At 41.6% G+C, this 17,876-nt stretch overlaps 3 protein-coding genes across 3 annotated transcripts; all 3 read left to right on the top strand.

Annotated features, from left to right (window-relative positions):
* Window positions 1-858: 858 nt before the first annotated feature.
* Window positions 859-3,258, top strand: LOC306745584 (protocadherin beta-15-like; the record flags this gene model as incomplete). Its single annotated transcript, XM_079228401.1, has 1 exon — window positions 859-3,258. The coding sequence occupies one exon, from the start codon at window positions 859-861 to the stop codon at window positions 3,256-3,258; it is 2,400 nt and encodes a 799-aa protein (XP_079084527.1).
* A 2,031-nt stretch (window positions 3,259-5,289) lies between these two features.
* On the top strand, window positions 5,290-7,635 carry LOC306745593 (protocadherin beta-15-like; the record flags this gene model as incomplete). The annotated part of the gene is made up of 1 exon (XM_079228410.1): window positions 5,290-7,635. Exon 1 carries the CDS (start codon window positions 5,335-5,337, stop codon window positions 7,633-7,635), a length of 2,301 nt encoding a protein of 766 aa, XP_079084536.1. The 5' UTR covers window positions 5,290-5,334.
* A 2,412-nt stretch (window positions 7,636-10,047) lies between these two features.
* Window positions 10,048-17,204, top strand: LOC306745952 (protocadherin gamma-A11-like; the record flags this gene model as incomplete). Its single annotated transcript, XM_079228817.1, has 2 exons — window positions 10,048-10,684; window positions 15,448-17,204. 2 exons carry the CDS (start codon window positions 10,048-10,050, stop codon window positions 17,202-17,204), a joined length of 2,394 nt encoding a protein of 797 aa, XP_079084943.1.
* Between the last annotated feature and the right edge of the window lie 672 nt (window positions 17,205-17,876).

Raw genomic sequence — 17,876 nt, 5'->3', positions numbered from 1 at the left:
TTTCTATTTTCCTCACCTTTCATATGTTTTATATTACAGTTGTTTACATGAGATACCTCTGTTCCATTTTGTATTTAACATCTTGGTTCTGGATTACGTTTATATTTAACTAAAATTAAAAGATACGAATAACAGAAGAAAAATAACATCAGTAGACTGAGATTAAATATTTGTCGTCATAGGTGTAATATTCCATATTTGAAAGTACAAATCACCAATTATTTATATGTGCTGTTATAAACTTTTTTTCTTTTGGATTGTTATTCCATCAGTGTAACATAAAATGGCATGGCATTGCTTTTCCCGATTGGTGTTGCTTTTTAAACTAGTTTATTTACTAAAGAGATAGACAGCCATATGGACAGAGATTTGCTTCCAAGCGAACTTGGAGTATAGAAATAGTATCCAACACTAAATACCGTGATTCAGCTTTATTTAACATTTGGGCACTGTCGTCTTACTATTATCACCATGAGGTAGATTACTGTAGGAGGAGACATACTCTTGTTTGTACAGCCTTATGAGGCAAAAAACACACATCTTACTTAACTTAAAGATATCAAATCACGATGCTTTTTATTACCTCATTATGCGATTTCATTCAAACATTAAGGCCTTACTAGAATACCTTGTAATGACTGTTATATTTCCTTTGTACTCACGGTGTCACTATAGACCAGCTAAGGAGTCAAATGTCCAGGCTGCTTTGCACACCACCCATTATTTGTATGGACCAGCCTTGTGTTCTTCATGTCATTCAATACCGACGACTAATGCTTGGAAGGCACATCTATTGATCGAATAGTCTTTTCAATGCTCGATATGAACGTCTTCTAATTTGTGCAGTTCTGTCTCAGTATGATGACTAGAAGGCGCGTTGTTCAAAGCTATGGCTTTGTCTTTTTCTTTGTTTTGGTGCAGTCCGCACACGGAGACCTGAGCTATTCTGTACAGGAGGAGCTCAAGCGCGGATCTGTTATTGGAAATATCGCCAAGGATCTCGGCCTGGAGGTGGGAAGGCTGTCTGCTCGAAAAGCTCGTGTTGACATGGAAGGAAACGACAGACAGTATTGCGGGATTAACCTTCGAAGCGGAGATTTAATTGTTGCGGAAAGAATCGACCGAGAGGAGCATTGCGGAGAAAAGCCTTCGTGTGTTCTTAAATTCGACTTGCTATTAGAAAACCCACTGGAGTTACACCGGTTGTCCCTACAGGTGCAGGACATAAACGACAATGCACCAATTTTCCCAAAGGATATTATAAAGCTTGAAATCACAGAGTCAGCTGACAAAGGAGCTAGGTATCGTATCAATGCAGCGCACGACGCCGATATAGGCAAGAACTCAGTTGAAAGCTATATTTTGCAACAAAACCCTCACTTTGTGTTCAGTAGTCAGACGACAAGTGCTGGTAGAAAATATGGTGAGTTGGTTTTAGATAAAGAGTTAGACAGAGAGGAGCAGCAGGAAATGAAATTATTACTCACAGCTGTAGACGGTGGTTCTCCTCAGAGATCAGGGACAGTAGTCATACACGTCATCGTACTTGATGCTAATGATAACGCACCAGTTTTTACTGAGGCCGTTTATCAAGCCACGTTACCGGAAAACTCAGCTATTAATACCCCTGTTATCACTGTAAGTGCATCAGATGCAGACGAAGGTGTCAACGGAGAGGTTACTTATGAATTCAGCCGACTGTCTGATAAATCACGAAAGCTTTTTTTACTAAATGAGAAGACTGGAGAAATCAGTGTGACAGGTAACATTGATTATGAAGAGGGATCGAAGTATGAAGTGTTTGTTGAGGCTAAAGATGGTTATGGACTATCTTCAGAAGCAAAGGTGATTATTGAGATCACTGATGTAAACGACAACGCTCCTGTGATATATCTGAAATCACTGACTAGCCCCATACCTGAGAACGTGTCACCTGGTACAGAGGTGGGCATCATCAACGTGCAGGATAGAGACTCTGAGACTAACAGACAGGTCCGCTGCTCCATTCAGCAAAACGTCCCTTTTAAGTTGGTTCCTTCTATTAAAAACTATTATTCTCTGGTGACCACAGGACAACTGGACCGTGAACTAGAGTCTGATTACAACATTACAATCACTGCCACTGACGAGGGCTCTCCACCTCTGTCCTCCTCTAAAACTGTCCAGTTGTCTGTAGCAGACATCAACGACAACCCACCTGTGTTTGAGGAGCAGTCCTACAGCGCTTATGTGACTGAAAATAACAAACCTGGCTCCACTTTATGTTCCGTTACTGCTCGAGACCCCGACTGGAGACAAAACGGCACAGTGATTTATTCTCTGTTACCTGGTGAGGTGAACGGTGCCCCGGTGTCATCCTATCTCTCTGTTAACGGAGACACGGGGGTGATCCACGCTGTGAGGTCGTTTGATTATGAACAGTTCAGGAGTTTTAAAGTGCACGTGATGGCCAGAGACAACGGCTCTCCTCCTCTCAGCAGCAACGTGACCGTCAGTGTGTTCGTATCGGATGTGAATGACAACTCTCCTCTGATACTGTACCCCGCCCCGGAGGGCAACTCCTTCATGACCGAGCTGGTCCCCAAAGCTGCACACGGAGGCTCTCTGGTGTCCAAAGTGATAGCGGTGGACGCGGACTCCGGACAGAACGCCTGGTTGTCCTTTCATATAGTCAAATCCACTGATCCGGGTCTTTTCACTATTGGTCTCCACAGCGGAGAGATCAGGACCCAGCGGGACATTTCTGAGTCTGACAGCATGAAACAGAACCTCATTGTGTCAGTGAAAGATAACGGACAGCCCTCTCTCTCTGCCACCTGCTCCATGTATTTACTTATTTCTGATAACTTGGCTGAGGTTCCAGAACTGAAGGATGTTTCTTATGACGAGAAGAACTCCAAACTGACCTCTTATCTGATCATCGCGCTGGTGTCTGTGTCCACCTTTTTTCTGACCTTCATCATCATCATAATGGGTGTGAGGTTTTGTCGCAGGAGAAAGCCCAGGCTGTTGTTTGATGGAGCAGTTGCCATCCCCAGCGCGTATCTCCCTCCTAATTACGCAGACGTTGACGGCACAGGAACTTTACGCAGCACCTACAATTATGACGCGTACCTGACAACAGGTTCTCGAACCAGTGACTTTAAATTCGTGAGTTCTTACAATGACAACACACTACCTGCGGACCAGACTCTGAGGAAAAGCCCATCAGACTTTGCTGAGGTGTTTGGAGATTGTGATGATTCTCCTGAGGTATGACCATTTTTCATATTACTTAACTGAACTGAACAACACTGAACCAATATGCCAATATGCTGAAGCCGAACAGCTCTTAAAGCAACTTTTACAGTGTCCCAGCAATCTCCCATCCAGTCACCCCCTACTGCACAGTCTGATACACATATTTCATCTATGCGCACATACTCTAGTTTTGTCAGCTCTATCAGTCCTCTGGAATATTGTTTGCACATTTGTTTTCCTTAAGTCTTTTTTGTCTCTGTCTGTTTGCATGATTGCTGTATTTCATGTTCCATTAGGGAAGCCTGTTTGAAATACGCCAGTTTCTCTCTCCTTGGTGCTGATTTCTGTTCGATCTTCTAATGCATTTTTTTGTTTACCTCTTCTTTAAGCTGTTGTCATTTCCCCTTTGCTAAAAGTGGGTTTCTTTTGCATTTTTTACAAACATTGCTAAAATAATGTGCCCTTTATTTCTTGTATAATTCACGTTTTGCTCTAAACTGGTGTCAGCTTAAGTATTTTTTCTCTATTCATATTCTTTATAACTTCATCAGTATTAACGGATGCTTAGGCATTGTATTCTAAAGTATGAATACATTATAAAAGGAGTCTCTGTGTTCCTTCAGTTTTGCTTGTTAACATTAATGCTGATATGTCCTCGTTAGATACATACAGGTATACTATTGAGTATATAAGCACTCTTTAAATCAAAATTAATGCAGACAACGGAAGTTTTTACAGGGAAGCTCACAGACACAATAGTTTTGCTCTGTGAAAGTTCCAGTCTTCTATTTGATGCATTTCTTCTATGATACGTTTGGAAATTTAATTCCATCCCCATTAATTTTCCATTTGCAACAACTCTTGATAATTTGTAACTTAAAAAAAAAGTTGACCGAATTTTAAAATGTAATAATCTATCAAAATACCAGTAGCAGGCACTACAACGTTTAAAACCGTATCCAAACCCTGATCTTTAAGTGTGAGAACATGTCTTTGTTGCATATTAGTTGAAGTTAAAGCAATCATGCAAATATCTTTGTAAGCTGTCTGATCTTTGCTCAGAGTCATCTGCATTTTACAATATTTTAGACTGAGTATTCATTGAATGCAATGTGTTAACTTGAAGCATACCCCTTTTTTTGTAATGATTAAAACAAAACATTAGTTCAATGTTTAGTCTAACAATCAAAAAGGATACTAAATCCAACCTCATTGATCAAAACTCAGTATATTTCCACATCGTTTCAATCTGCATAATTAAAAAGTGAAGATAGTTTTTTTTCAATATGAGCAATATAAGTTATACATGACGAGTGTAAAAACACTGATCCATGCTACTTGATGCCATCTTAATCCATTAAGGTGGAGATGTGAATAAGTGCTGAAACAGAAATACATATGACCACCATTTCATCAGGACATCCGTTTACCTACAGTTTTGAATTTAAAGAGAAGAGGAACAGAAATAATCTAAAAGTCCCCATTATGTCTTCAGACATTGTTTCTGTAATTGTCCTAAATGTTATTTTAAAGCACTGGCTCTTCTCCACACAATAATAACATTTTTATATTGTGTTGTCTTTATCCAGCACAAGTGGGCCAGCTATATTATCTGGTCTCATTGTAAGATAGCCCTAAAATAGTAAATGCAATATATAGTTTGAGTGTTTAGTGTTTATTACATAACTATTACTGAATCTGTCAACATTCATAATATAAAGACCAAAATCCGACATGGTGCTGTTATACCTAAAATAACACTCATGGTGTCAGTGTGTACCAGCAAACGAGAAGCCACGGTCTCTCTCCACCCTTCTGTCTCAGCGAATTTAAAGCCTGCCTCTGCTGTTGTACCCTATAGTTGAAAACACATCTGCTACGTGTAGGACTGCAATGTCACAATTCTTGTAGATTGGAAGGAATCGCTATTTTTTTAATTTGATATATATTGACCTACTTCGTAGTTTAATGTATATTTTTTTTCTCCAAGTAACAATGGGGGAGAGCAGGTTTGTGCTTCTTTCCGGCCTTGCTTTCATGTGTTTTGTCCTCCACCCTGTCTATGGAGACCTGAGCTACTCTATCCCGGAGGAGATGAAACGTGGATCTATTATTGGAAATATCGCTAAGGATCTGGGACTTGAATTGGGGAGACTGTCTGCTCGCAAGGCTCGTATCGATACTGAAGATAACAGTGTTAAATACTGCGGTATAAATCTCAACACCGGAGACTTGATCGTACAAGAAAGGATCGACAGAGAAGGGCTTTGTGCGAAAAAGGCTTCATGTGTTCTGAAACAGGAACTCGTATTGGAGAACCCGTTAGAACTGCACCGCATTAGCATCCGCGTTCAGGATACAAACGACAATTCACCTCAATTTAAAGAGGACTCGCTTAATTTTGAAATTCATGAATCTGCGGTTAAGGGTGCAGGTTTTCTCTTGGACGAGCCACACGATGGAGACATCGGAGAAAATGCTGTTCAGGGCTACTCACTTCAGAAAAATGACCATTTTAAACTAAATGTGAAGACAAAGGGTGTTGGACGAAAATATGGTGAATTAGTCCTCGACAAAGAATTAGACAGAGAGGACAAAAAGGAGATAATGTTATTGCTCACCGCATTTGATGGAGGCTCTCCTCAGAGATCAGGTACTGTAGTCATACACGTCACTGTACTGGATGCTAATGATAATGTACCAGTGTTTAGCCAGGCCGTTTATAAAGCAGGTCTGCCTGAAAACTCTCCTCTGGATACTTTGGTGATCACAGTGAGCGCTACTGATGCAGACGAAGGGATGTATGGTGATGTTACGTACGGATTTAATCACGTTTCAGATGAAAACCAAGCTTTCTCTCTGAACCCTAAAACAGGAGAAGTAAAAGTGGCTGAATCTCTTGATTATGAAAAAGAATCTTCATATGAAATCCAGATTAGCGCAAAAGATGGTCTGGGATTGGCGTCATATGCCACAGTGATCATCGAAATTACTGATTTAAACGACAACGCTCCTGTGATATATCTGAAATCACTCACTAGCCCCATACCTGAGAACGTGTCACCTGGTACAGAGGTGGGCATCATCAACGTACAGGATAGAGACTCTGAGACTAACAGACAGGTCCGCTGCTCCATTCAGCAAAACGTCCCTTTTAAGTTGGTTCCTTCTATTAAAAACTATTATTCTCTGGTGACCACAGGACAACTGGACCGTGAACTAGAGTCTGATTACAACATTACAATCACTGCCACTGACGAGGGCTCTCCACCTCTGTCCTCCTCTAAAACTGTCCAGTTGTCTGTAGCAGACATCAACGACAACCCACCTGTGTTTGAGGAGCAGTCCTACAGCGCTTATGTGACTGAAAATAACAAACCTGGCTCCACTTTATGTTCCGTTACTGCTCGAGACCCCGACTGGAGACAAAACGGTACAGTGATTTATTCTCTGTTACCTGGTGAGGTGAACGGTGCCCCGGTGTCCTCCTATCTCTCTGTTAACGGAGACACGGGGGTGATCCACGCTGTGAGGTCGTTTGATTATGAACAGTTCAGGAGTTTTAAAGTGCACGTGATGGCCAGAGACAACGGCTCTCCTCCTCTCAGCAGCAACGTGACCGTCAGTGTGTTCGTATCGGATGTGAATGACAACTCTCCTCTGATACTGTACCCCGCCCCGGAGGGCAACTCCTTCATGACCGAGCTGGTCCCCAAAGCTGCACACGGAGGCTCTCTGGTGTCCAAAGTGATAGCGGTGGACGCGGACTCCGGACAGAACGCCTGGCTGTCCTTTCATATAGTCAAGTCCACTGATCAGGGACTTTTCACTATTGGTCTCCACAGCGGAGAGATCAGGACCCAGCGGGACATTTCTGAGTCTGACAGCATGAAACAGAACCTCATTGTGTCAGTGAAAGATAACGGACAGCCCTCTCTCTCTGCCACCTGCTCCATGTATTTACTTATTTCCGATAACTTGGCTGAGGTTCCAGAACTGAAGGATATTTCTTATGACGAGAAGAACTCCAAACTGACCTCTTATCTGATCATCGCGCTGGTGTCTGTGTCCACCTTTTTCCTGACCTTCATCATCATCATCCTGGGTGTGAGGTTTTGTCGCAGGAGAAAGCCCAGACTGTTGTTTGATGGAGCAGTTGCCATCCCCAGCGCGTATCTCCCTCCTAATTACGCAGACGTTGACGGCACAGGAACTTTACGCAGCACCTACAATTATGACGCGTACCTGACAACAGGTTCTCGAACCAGCGACTTTAAGTTCGTGAGTTCTTACAATGACAACACACTGCCTGCTGACCAGACTCTGAGGAAAAGTCCATCAGACTTTGCTGAGGTGTTTGGGGATTGTGATGATTCTCCTGAGGTAGGAACATAATTCCTATCATAGATGTACACACACACGCACACACACACACACACACACACACACACACACACACACACACACACACACACACACACACACACACACACACACACATACACATACACATACACACACACACACACACACACATACACACACAACTTTTATCTGCTTGTTCATGCCAGTGTTGTCCACTGTTTTCAACCAGTTGGGGGAATTTGACTCTACCAGTTTGTCTCTGTCCGTGGTTCTGCATTTCAATTTCCGGATCCCTTTTTGAGTGATTTGACTTACCTCCACCATTCTGTTGTCATTTGTTGTCCTGCAGAGTTTTATTTCTTTATATTGCTCATAATCTGGGGGATGTTTTTGAAAGTTTCTTTCGTTTTGAATAAGTTGCTGCTCTGTGCTGGTTTCATATGAAGTCATTATTTCAGTCCCTTGGGATGAGACCTTAGTTAACGTATAGCGTAGTAAAACAGATGTTTTTTAAATTGTCAACAGCAAGGGACAATAACAACGGCAAAGCTTTTTTTTGTGGCAGTGAAAGATAACTGACAACACACTCTCTCTCTCTCTCTCTGCCTGTTGAATTTATTCAGTCAACTTTGTTGGGTTGACAGAACTGAAGCGTATTTCTTATGATGAGAGAGAAGTTATAGTGCTTACATCCCTCCTATGTTGACACCACTCTTCATTCCTCTTAAATGTTTCAGCTATAGTTTCATACAGATTCTATTCCCTAACTTCTGGGTGTATCTTCTGTGTCCTTAATCCTGTGCTTTAAAAAATATGTATTATTAATTGTTTGACAATTCAACTTAAAAATAATGTTTTAAAGTAAGTATTTTCCTGAAGACTTACTTATTTTAATTTTGACTTCCATCACTTCCTGTGTTTGGATTGTTTGAAAATAGTCTGGATTTTAGGATCTGTTGATGTTTTTTGGCATTCATAAAAGATTACACAGATACATTCCTTTGAGAAGTTCTCATTTCATGTATTGTTCTTATTGATAGACTTCATATCTTAACACAAAAACATGATCAATATAATACAGCTTCTGCTGCAGCTTGAAACTGAACAAATCAAATACAAATGTACAAAAATAATATATTGCAATGAGCTTAATAGGACCTTTCAGTGTGTAGTGTAACTGAATCTTAGAAATCAGCGTCAATGTAAACATTGTCAATATGTCCCTTACACACACATGGTCTTTGTGGATGAGAACACAATTTATGTGGCTATATTTGCCAACATGTGCCATGTACAATATATTACTTTTGTTAGTTGCTAAATGTCCCCTCTGGCAAGACATATGTGAGTAAATTAGACAGACTGCTGGCCTTTGAGTTAGATGGCTGTAAATTTACTTATGCCATTCATTGTTGTGTAATAGCAGCATATACACCACAGGTGGAAATCATCACCGGAGTAATGTGTGTATTTCCATTGCAGTCAACTTACCTTCTTAAACATGTATATTACATAAGCCTTTCTTTTTTTAGCTTGCTTGTGTTTGACTACTGTCTGAGTCGACCACATTAAAGATAGAAGTAAAAAAAGAAAATTCATATTTTGCTTGCAATATAGGCCACATTTATACTGTCAGTTTCAAGTGACGTGATATATCTTAATGTGTTGTGCTAACTTAGCCTTTAACATTGGGACTTTCTATTAGTTGTGTTCTTGAGATGATACCGACTGTTAGACTGTCTGTGCCTTTTTGAAAGGTGATTTATTTTTATTTTTTAAATATCATCTCTGAGAAGAAATATATTGAGAGGTGTTAGCTGAGACCTATTTCCATTTAATCTAGTTAGGGGAAGTATGATTATATAATTAGTAACTACTATTGGTAGATTGGCAGTGTTGTATAACTTTGTAGTTAAGCGGTGATAGTACAGTTGAGTGTATATTGTTTCCTCAAAGCAACTTTCCTTATGTTCTGGATTGGGATTTCTTTTCATTGTTTGCAGTTTCTTGACATAAAATACAGTTGTCATCTTGGTTTCTTAGTCCGAATATAAACACATTTTCTGTTTATGAACATAATCAATGTTTCTTTCTCTTTCTAGAACTTGAAAAATAAAACTTTTGTCAACGTTAGTCAAAACTGATAATATGACATACCAAGTGGGCTCAAGGACAGCCCCGCTTTCGAGTAGATCTACTTATTAATTAATAGTGTTCCTTTTTATTGTTATATTTTTAAACAAGTGTTATTGTTGAACTTAACTCACGGTGTCGCTATACACCAGCCTTAAAATGGTTCCAGTCCTCTACCTTTTGTGGACAGACGTTCCTCTCCACCCATCGCGTGCTAGATATACAGGCACAATCACTCTGAACTGCTGTTTCGTGGTTAAACTGTTTGTTGCTTGGATTCCTGAACGTCTTAGGAACTCATCCTTGAAGATGGATTTGAACGTGGTAGCGTGCGGCTTCTATCTCCTCCTGTTTTTTCTGCATGTCGCATATGGAGACATGAGCTATTCTTTTCCAGAGGAGACGAAACGTGGATCAGTTATTGGAAATGTGGCCAAGGATCTGGGGCTCGACAGGGCCGCGTTCTCCAACAGAAGAGCGCGCATTGACACCGATGGGACTGATACACGTTACTGTGACATAAACCTAAATAACGGAGAGTTGATTGTCGCAGACAGGATTGACCGAGAGGGGCTTTGTGGAGAAAAGGCTTCGTGCATCCTAAAACACGAGCTTGTGTTGGAGAATCCTCTCGAGCTCCATCGGATTAATCTACACATTCAAGATATTAACGATAACTCGCCACAGTTTAACGAAGAATTGATTATTATAGAAATTCGAGAGTCGGCAGTTAAAGGAGCTCGTTTTGTGATTGAAGAGGCGCACGATGCGGATGTAGGACAGAATGCAGTTCAGCAGTACAGCCTTACAAAGAATGATCATTTCATTTTGTCTGCTGATGGAAACACAGTAGAGCTTGTTCTTGAAAAAGAACTTGATCGTGAAAAACAACGAGAGATCAATTTACTCCTTACAGCTTTAGATGGAGGCTCTCCTCAGAGATCAGGTACTGTAGTCATACACGTCACTGTACTGGATGCTAATGATAACGCCCCAGTGTTTAGCCAGGCCGTTTATAAAGCCAGTCTGCCTGAAAACTCCCCTGTAGATACTGTAGTGGTCACAGTGAGCGCTACTGATGCAGACGAGGGAGTCAATGGTGACGTTACTTATGACTTTGGACATGTGACTGACGATGTGAAGAAGATATTCAGTATTGACCGTAAAGTCGGTGATATACGAGTAATTGGGATTGTTGACTATGAAACTGCGACTTCATTTGAAATACGCGTTAAAGCAAAAGATGGGTTGGGGTTGTCATCTTATGCTAAGGTAATAATTTCTATCACTGATGTGAATGACAACGCACCTGTAGTCAATTTGAAGTCACTAACAAATCCCATAGCTGAGGACACCCCACCTGGTACAGAGGTGGGCATCATCAACGTGCAGGATAGAGACTCTGAGACTAACAGACAGGTCCGCTGCTCCATTCAGCAAAACGTCCCTTTTAAATTGGTTCCTTCTATTAAAAACTATTATTCTCTGGTGACCACAGGACAACTGGACCGTGAACTACAGTCTGATTACAACATTACAATCACTGCCGCTGACGAGGGCTCTCCACCTCTGTCCTCCTCTAAAACTGTCCAGTTGTCTGTAGCAGACATCAACGACAACCCACCTGTGTTTGAGGAGCAGTCCTACAGCGCTTATGTGACTGAAAATAACAAACCTGGCTCCACTTTATGTTCCGTTACTGCTCGAGACGCCGACTGGAGACAAAACGGTACAGTGATTTATTCTCTGTTACCTGGTGAGGTGAACGGTGCCCCGGTGTCCTCCTATCTCTCTGTTAACGGAGACACGGGGGTGATCCACGCTGTGAGGTCGTTTGATTATGAACAGTTCAGGAGTTTTAAAGTGCACGTGATGGCCAGAGACAACGGCTCTCCTCCTCTCAGCAGCAACGTGACCGTCAGTGTGTTCGTGTCGGATGTGAATGACAACTCTCCTCAGATACTGTACCCCGCCCCGGAGGGCAACTCCTTCATGACCGAGTTGGTCCCCAAAGCTGCACACGGAGGCTCTCTGGTGTCCAAAGTGATAGCGGTGGACGCGGACTCCGGACAGAACGCCTGGCTGTCCTTTCATATAGTCAAATCCACTGATCCGGGTCTTTTCACTATTGGTCTCCACAGCGGAGAGATCAGGACCCAGCGGGACATTTCTGAGTCTGACAGCATGAAACAGAACCTTATTGTGTCAGTGAAAGATAACGGACAGCCCTCTCTCTCTGCCACCTGCTCCATGTATTTACTTATTTCTGACAACTTGGCTGAGGTTCCAGAACTGAAGGATGTTTCTTATGACGAGAAGAACTCCAAACTGACCTCTTATCTGATCATCGCGCTTGTGTCTGTGTCCACCTTTTTCCTGACCTTCATCATCATCATCCTGGGTGTGAGGTTTTGTCGCAGGAGAAAGCCCAGACTGTTGTTTGATGGAGCAGTTGCCATCCCCAGCGCGTATCTCCCTCCTAATTACACAGACGTTGACGGCACAGGAACTTTACGCAGCACCTACAATTATGACGCGTACCTGACAACAGGTTCTCGAACCAGCGACTTTAAATTCCTTTCATCTTACAATGACAACACACTGCCTGCTGACCAGACTCTGAGGAAAAGTCCATCAGACTTTGCTGAGGTGTTTGGGGATTGTGATGATTCTCCTGAGGTAGGGACATGTTTCCTATCATTGATTCACACACACACAAACACACACACACACACACACACACACACACACACACACACACACACACACACACACACACACACACACACACACACACACACACACACACCACACAAACTTCTCTGTTTGATCATGCCAGTGGTCCTAGTTGTCCACTATTTTCAACCAGTTGGGGTCCTCTCTCTGTCCTTGGTCCTGCATTTCAAATTCCGGATCCCTTTTTGAGTGATTTGACTTCCCTCCACTATTCTGTTATCATTTGTTGTCCTGCAGAGTTTTTTTTATTTATATTGCTCATAATCTGGGGGATGTTTTTGAAAGTTTCTTTTGTTTTGAATAAGTTGCTGCTCTGTGCTGGTTTCATATGAATTCATTATTTCAGTCCCTTGAGATGAGACCTTAGTTTACCTATAGCGTATTAAAACATTTGCTTGAGATGTTTTTTTTAAATTGTCAACAGCAAGGGACAATAACAATGGCAAAGCTTTTTCTTGGCAGTGAAAGATAACTGACAACACACTCTCTCTCTCTGCCTGTTGAATTTATTCAGTCAACTTTGTTGGGTTGACAGAACTGAAGCGTATTTCTTATGATGAGAGAGAAGTTATAGTGCTTACATCCCTCCTATGTTGACGGCACTCTTCATTCCTCTTAAATGTTTCAGTTATAGTTTCATACAGATTCTATTCCCTAACTTCTGGGTGTATCTTCTGTGTCCTTAATCCTGTGCTTTTTTAAATTATTATTAATTGTTTGACAATTCAACTTAAATATAATGTTTTAAACTAAGTCTTTTCCTGAAGACTTACTTATTTTAATTTAGACTTTCATCACTTCCTGTGTTTGGATTGTTTGAAGATAGTTTAGATTTTAGGATCTGTTGATGTTTTTTGACATTCATAAAAGATTACACAGATACATTGCTTTGAGAAGTTCTCATTTCACATATTGTTCTTATTGACTATTAGACTGTATATCTTAACACACAAACATGATCAATATAATACAGCTTCTGCTGCAGCTTGAAACTAAACAAATAAAATACAAATGTACAGACATGATATATTACAATGAGCTTAATAGCACCATTCAGTGTGTAGTGTAACTGCATCTTAGAAATCAGCTTCAATGTAAACATTGTCAATATGTCCCTTACACACACATGGTCTTTGTGGGTGAGAACACAATTTATGTGGCTATATTTGCCAACATGTGCCATGTACAATATATTACTTTTGTTAGTTGCTAAATGTTCCCTCTGGCAAGACATATGTGAGTACATCAGACAGACTGCTGTCCTTTGAGTTAGATGGCTGTAAATTTACTTATGCCATTCATTGTTGTGTAATAGCAGCATATACACCACAGGTGGAAATCATCACCTGAGTAATGCATGTATTTCTATTGCAGTCAACTTACCTTCTGAAACATGTATATTACATAAGCCTTTATTTTTTATTTTTTTAGCTTTCTTCTGTTTGACTACTGTCTGAGTCGACCACATTAAAGATAGAAGTAAAAAGAGAAAATTCATATTTTGCTTGCAATATAGGCCACATTTATACTGTCAGTTTCAAGTGACTTGAGATATCTTAATGTGTTGTGCTAACTTAGCCTTTAACATTGGGACTTTCTATTAGTTGTGTTCTTGAGATGATGCTGACTGTTAGACTGTCTGTGCCTTTTTGAAAGGTGACTTATTTTTATTTTTATAAATATCATCTCTGAGAATAAATATATTGACAGGTGTTAGCTGAGACCTATTTCCATTTCATCTAATTCGGGGAAGTATCATTATATAATTAATAACTACTATTGGTAGATTGGCAGTGTTGCATAACTTTGTAGTTAAGCGGTGATAGTACAGTTGAGTGTATATTGTTTCCTCAAAGCAACTTTCCTTATTTTCTTGATTGGGATTTCTCTTTATTGTTTGCAGTTCCTTGACATAAAATACAGTTGTCATATTGGTTTCTTAGTCCGAATATAAACATCTTTTCTGTTTATAAACATAATCAATGTCTCTTTCTAGAACTTGAAAAATAAAACTTTTGTCAACGTTAGTCAAAACTGATAATATGACATACCAAGTGGGCTCAAGGACAGCCCCGCTTTCGAGTAGATCTACTTATTAATTAATAGTGTTCCTTTTTATTGTTATATTTTTAAACAAGTGTTATTGTTGAACTTAACTCACGGTGTCGCTATACACCAGCCTTAAAATGGTTCCAGTCCTCTACCTTTTGTGGACAGACGTTCCTCTCCACCCATCGCGTGCTAGACATACAGGCACAATCACTCTGAACTGCTGTTTCGTGGTTAAACTGTTTGTTGCTTGGATTCCTGAACGTCTTAGGAACTCATCCTTGAAGATGGATTTGAACGTGGTAGCGTGCGGCTTCTATCTCCTCCTGTTTTTTCTGCATGTCGCATATGGAGACATGAGCTATTCTTTTCCAGAGGAGACGAAACGTGGATCAGTTATTGGAAATGTGGCCAAGGATCTGGGGCTCGACAGGGCCGCGTTCTCCAACAGAAGAGCGCGCATTGACACCGATGGGACTGATACACGTTACTGTGACATAAACCTGAATAACGGAGAGTTGATTGTCGCGGACAGGATTGACCGAGAGGGGCTTTGTGGAGAAAAGGCTTCGTGCATCCTAAAACACGAGCTTGTGTTGGAACATCCTCTCGAGCTCCATCGGATTAATCTACACATTCAAGATATTAATGATAATTCTCCCCAATTTAACGAAGAATTGATTATTATAGAAATTCATGAGTTGGCAGCCCGGGGAGCTCGTTTTGTGATTGAAGAGGCGCACGATGCGGATGTAGGACAGAATGCAGTTCAGCAGTACAGCCTTAAAAATAATGATAATTTCATTTTGTCTGCTGATGGAAACACAATAGAGCTTGTTCTTGAAAAAGAGCTTGATCGTGAAAAACAACGAGAGATCAATTTACTCCTTACAGCTTTAGATGGAGGCTCTCCTCAGAGATCAGGTACTGTAGTCATACACGTCACTGTACTGGATGCTAACGATAACGCCCCAGTGTTTAGCCAGGCCGTTTATAAAGCCAGTCTGCCTGAAAACTCTCCTGTAGATACTGTAGTGGTCACAGTGAGCGCTACTGATGCAGACGAGGGAGTCAATGGTGACGTTACTTATGACTTTGGACATGTGACTGACGATGTGAAGAAGATATTCAGTATTGACCGTAAAGTCGGTGATATACGAGTAATTGGGATTGTTGACTATGAAACGTCAACTTCATTTGAAATACGCGTTAAAGCAAAAGATGGGTTGGGGTTGTCATCTTATGCTAAGGTAATAATTTCTATCACTGATGTGAATGACAACGCACCTGTAGTCAATTTGAAGTCACTAACAAATCCCATAGCTGAGGACACCCCACCTGGTACAGAGGTGGGCATCATCAACGTGCAGGATAGAGACTCTGAGACTAACAGACAGGTCCGCTGCTCCATTCAGCAAAACGTCCCTTTTAAGTTGGTTCCTTCTATTAAAAACTATTATTCTCTGGTGACCACAGGACAACTGGACCGTGAACTAGAGTCTGATTACAACATTACAATCATTGCCACTGACGAGGGCTCTCCACCTCTGTCCTCCTCTAAAACTGTCCAGTTGTCTGTAGCAGACATCAACGACAACCCACCTGTGTTTGAGGAGCAGTCCTACAGCGCGTATGTGACTGAAAATAACAAACCTGGCTCCACTTTATGTTCCGTTACTGCTCGAGACCCCGACTGGAGACAAAACGGTACAGTGATTTATTCTCTGTTACCTGGTGAGGTAAACGGTGCCCCGGTGTCCTCCTATCTCTCTGTTAACGGAGACACGGGGGTGATCCACGCGGTGAGGTCGTTTGATTATGAACAGTTCCGGAGTTTTAAAGTGCACGTGATGGCCAGAGACAACGGCTCTCCTCCTCTCAGCAGCAACGTGACCGTCAGTGTGTTCGTATCGGATGTGAATGACAACTCTCCTCTGATTCTGTACCCCGCCCCGGAGGGCAACTCCTTCATGACCGAGCTGGTCCCCAAAGCTGCACACGGAGGCTCTCTGGTGTCCAAAGTGATAGCGGTGGACGCGGACTCCGGACAGAACGCCTGGCTGTCCTTTCACATAGTCAAATCCACTGATCCGGGTCTTTTCACTATTGGTCTCCACAGCGGAGAGATCAGGACCCAGCGGGACATTTCTGAGTCTGACAGCATGAAACAGAACCTCATTGTGTCAGTGAAAGATAACGGACAGCCCTCTCTCTCTGCCACCTGCTCCATGTATTTACTTATTTCTGATAACTTGGCTGAGGTTCCAGAACTGAAGGATATTTCTTATGACGAGAAGAACTCCAAACTGACCTCTTATCTGATCATCGCGCTGGTGTCTGTGTCCACCTTTTTCCTGACCTTCATCATCATGATCATGGGTGTGAGGTTTTGTCGCAGGAGAAAGCCCAGACTGTTGTTTGATGGAGCAGTTGCCATCCCCAGCGCGTATCTCCCTCCTAATTACGCAGACGTTGACGGCACAGGAACTTTACGCAGCACCTACAATTATGACGCGTACCTGACAACAGGTTCTCGAACCAGCGACTTTAAATTCCTTTCATCTTACAATGACAACACACTGCCTGCTGACCAGACTCTGAGGAAAAGTCCATCAGACTTTGCTGAGGTGTTTGGGGATTGTGATGATTCTCCTGAGGTAGGGACATGCTGCCTATCATAGATTCACACACACACACACACACACACACACACACACACACACACACACACACACACACACACACACACACACACACACACACACACACACACAAACTTCTATGTTTGATCATGCCAGTGGTCCTAGTTGTCCACTATTTTCAACCAGTTGGGGTCCTCTCTCTGTCCTTGGTCCTGCATTTCAAATTCCGGATCCCTTTTTGAGTGTTTTGACTTCCCTCCACTATTCTGTTGTCATTTGTTGTCCTGCAGAGTTTTATTTCTTTAGATTGCTCATAAGGGGATGCTTTTGAAAGTTTCTATTGTTTTGAATAAGTTGCTGCTCTGGGCTGGTTTCATATGAATTCATTATTTCAGTCCCTTGGGATGAGACCTTAGTTTACCTATAGCGTATTAAAACATTTGCTTGAGATGTTTTTTAAATTGTCAACAGCAAGGGACAATAACAACGGCAAAGCTTTTTTTCGTGGCAGTGAAAGATAACTGACAACACACTCTCTCTCTCTCTCTCTGCCTGTTGAATTTATTCAGTCAACTTTGTTGGGTTGACAGAACTGAAGCGTATTTCTTATGATGAGAGAGAAGTTATAGTGCTAACATCCCTCCTTTGTTGACGCCAATCTTTATTCCTCTTTAATGTTTCAGTGATAGTTTCATACAGATATTCCCTAAC

This window comes from Taurulus bubalis (assembly GCF_910589615.1).
Source record: "Taurulus bubalis genome assembly, chromosome: 13".
In the NCBI taxonomy this organism is placed as follows: domain Eukaryota; kingdom Metazoa; phylum Chordata; class Actinopteri; order Perciformes; family Cottidae; genus Taurulus; species Taurulus bubalis.
This window is presented reverse-complemented; position numbering and strand designations above follow the sequence as displayed.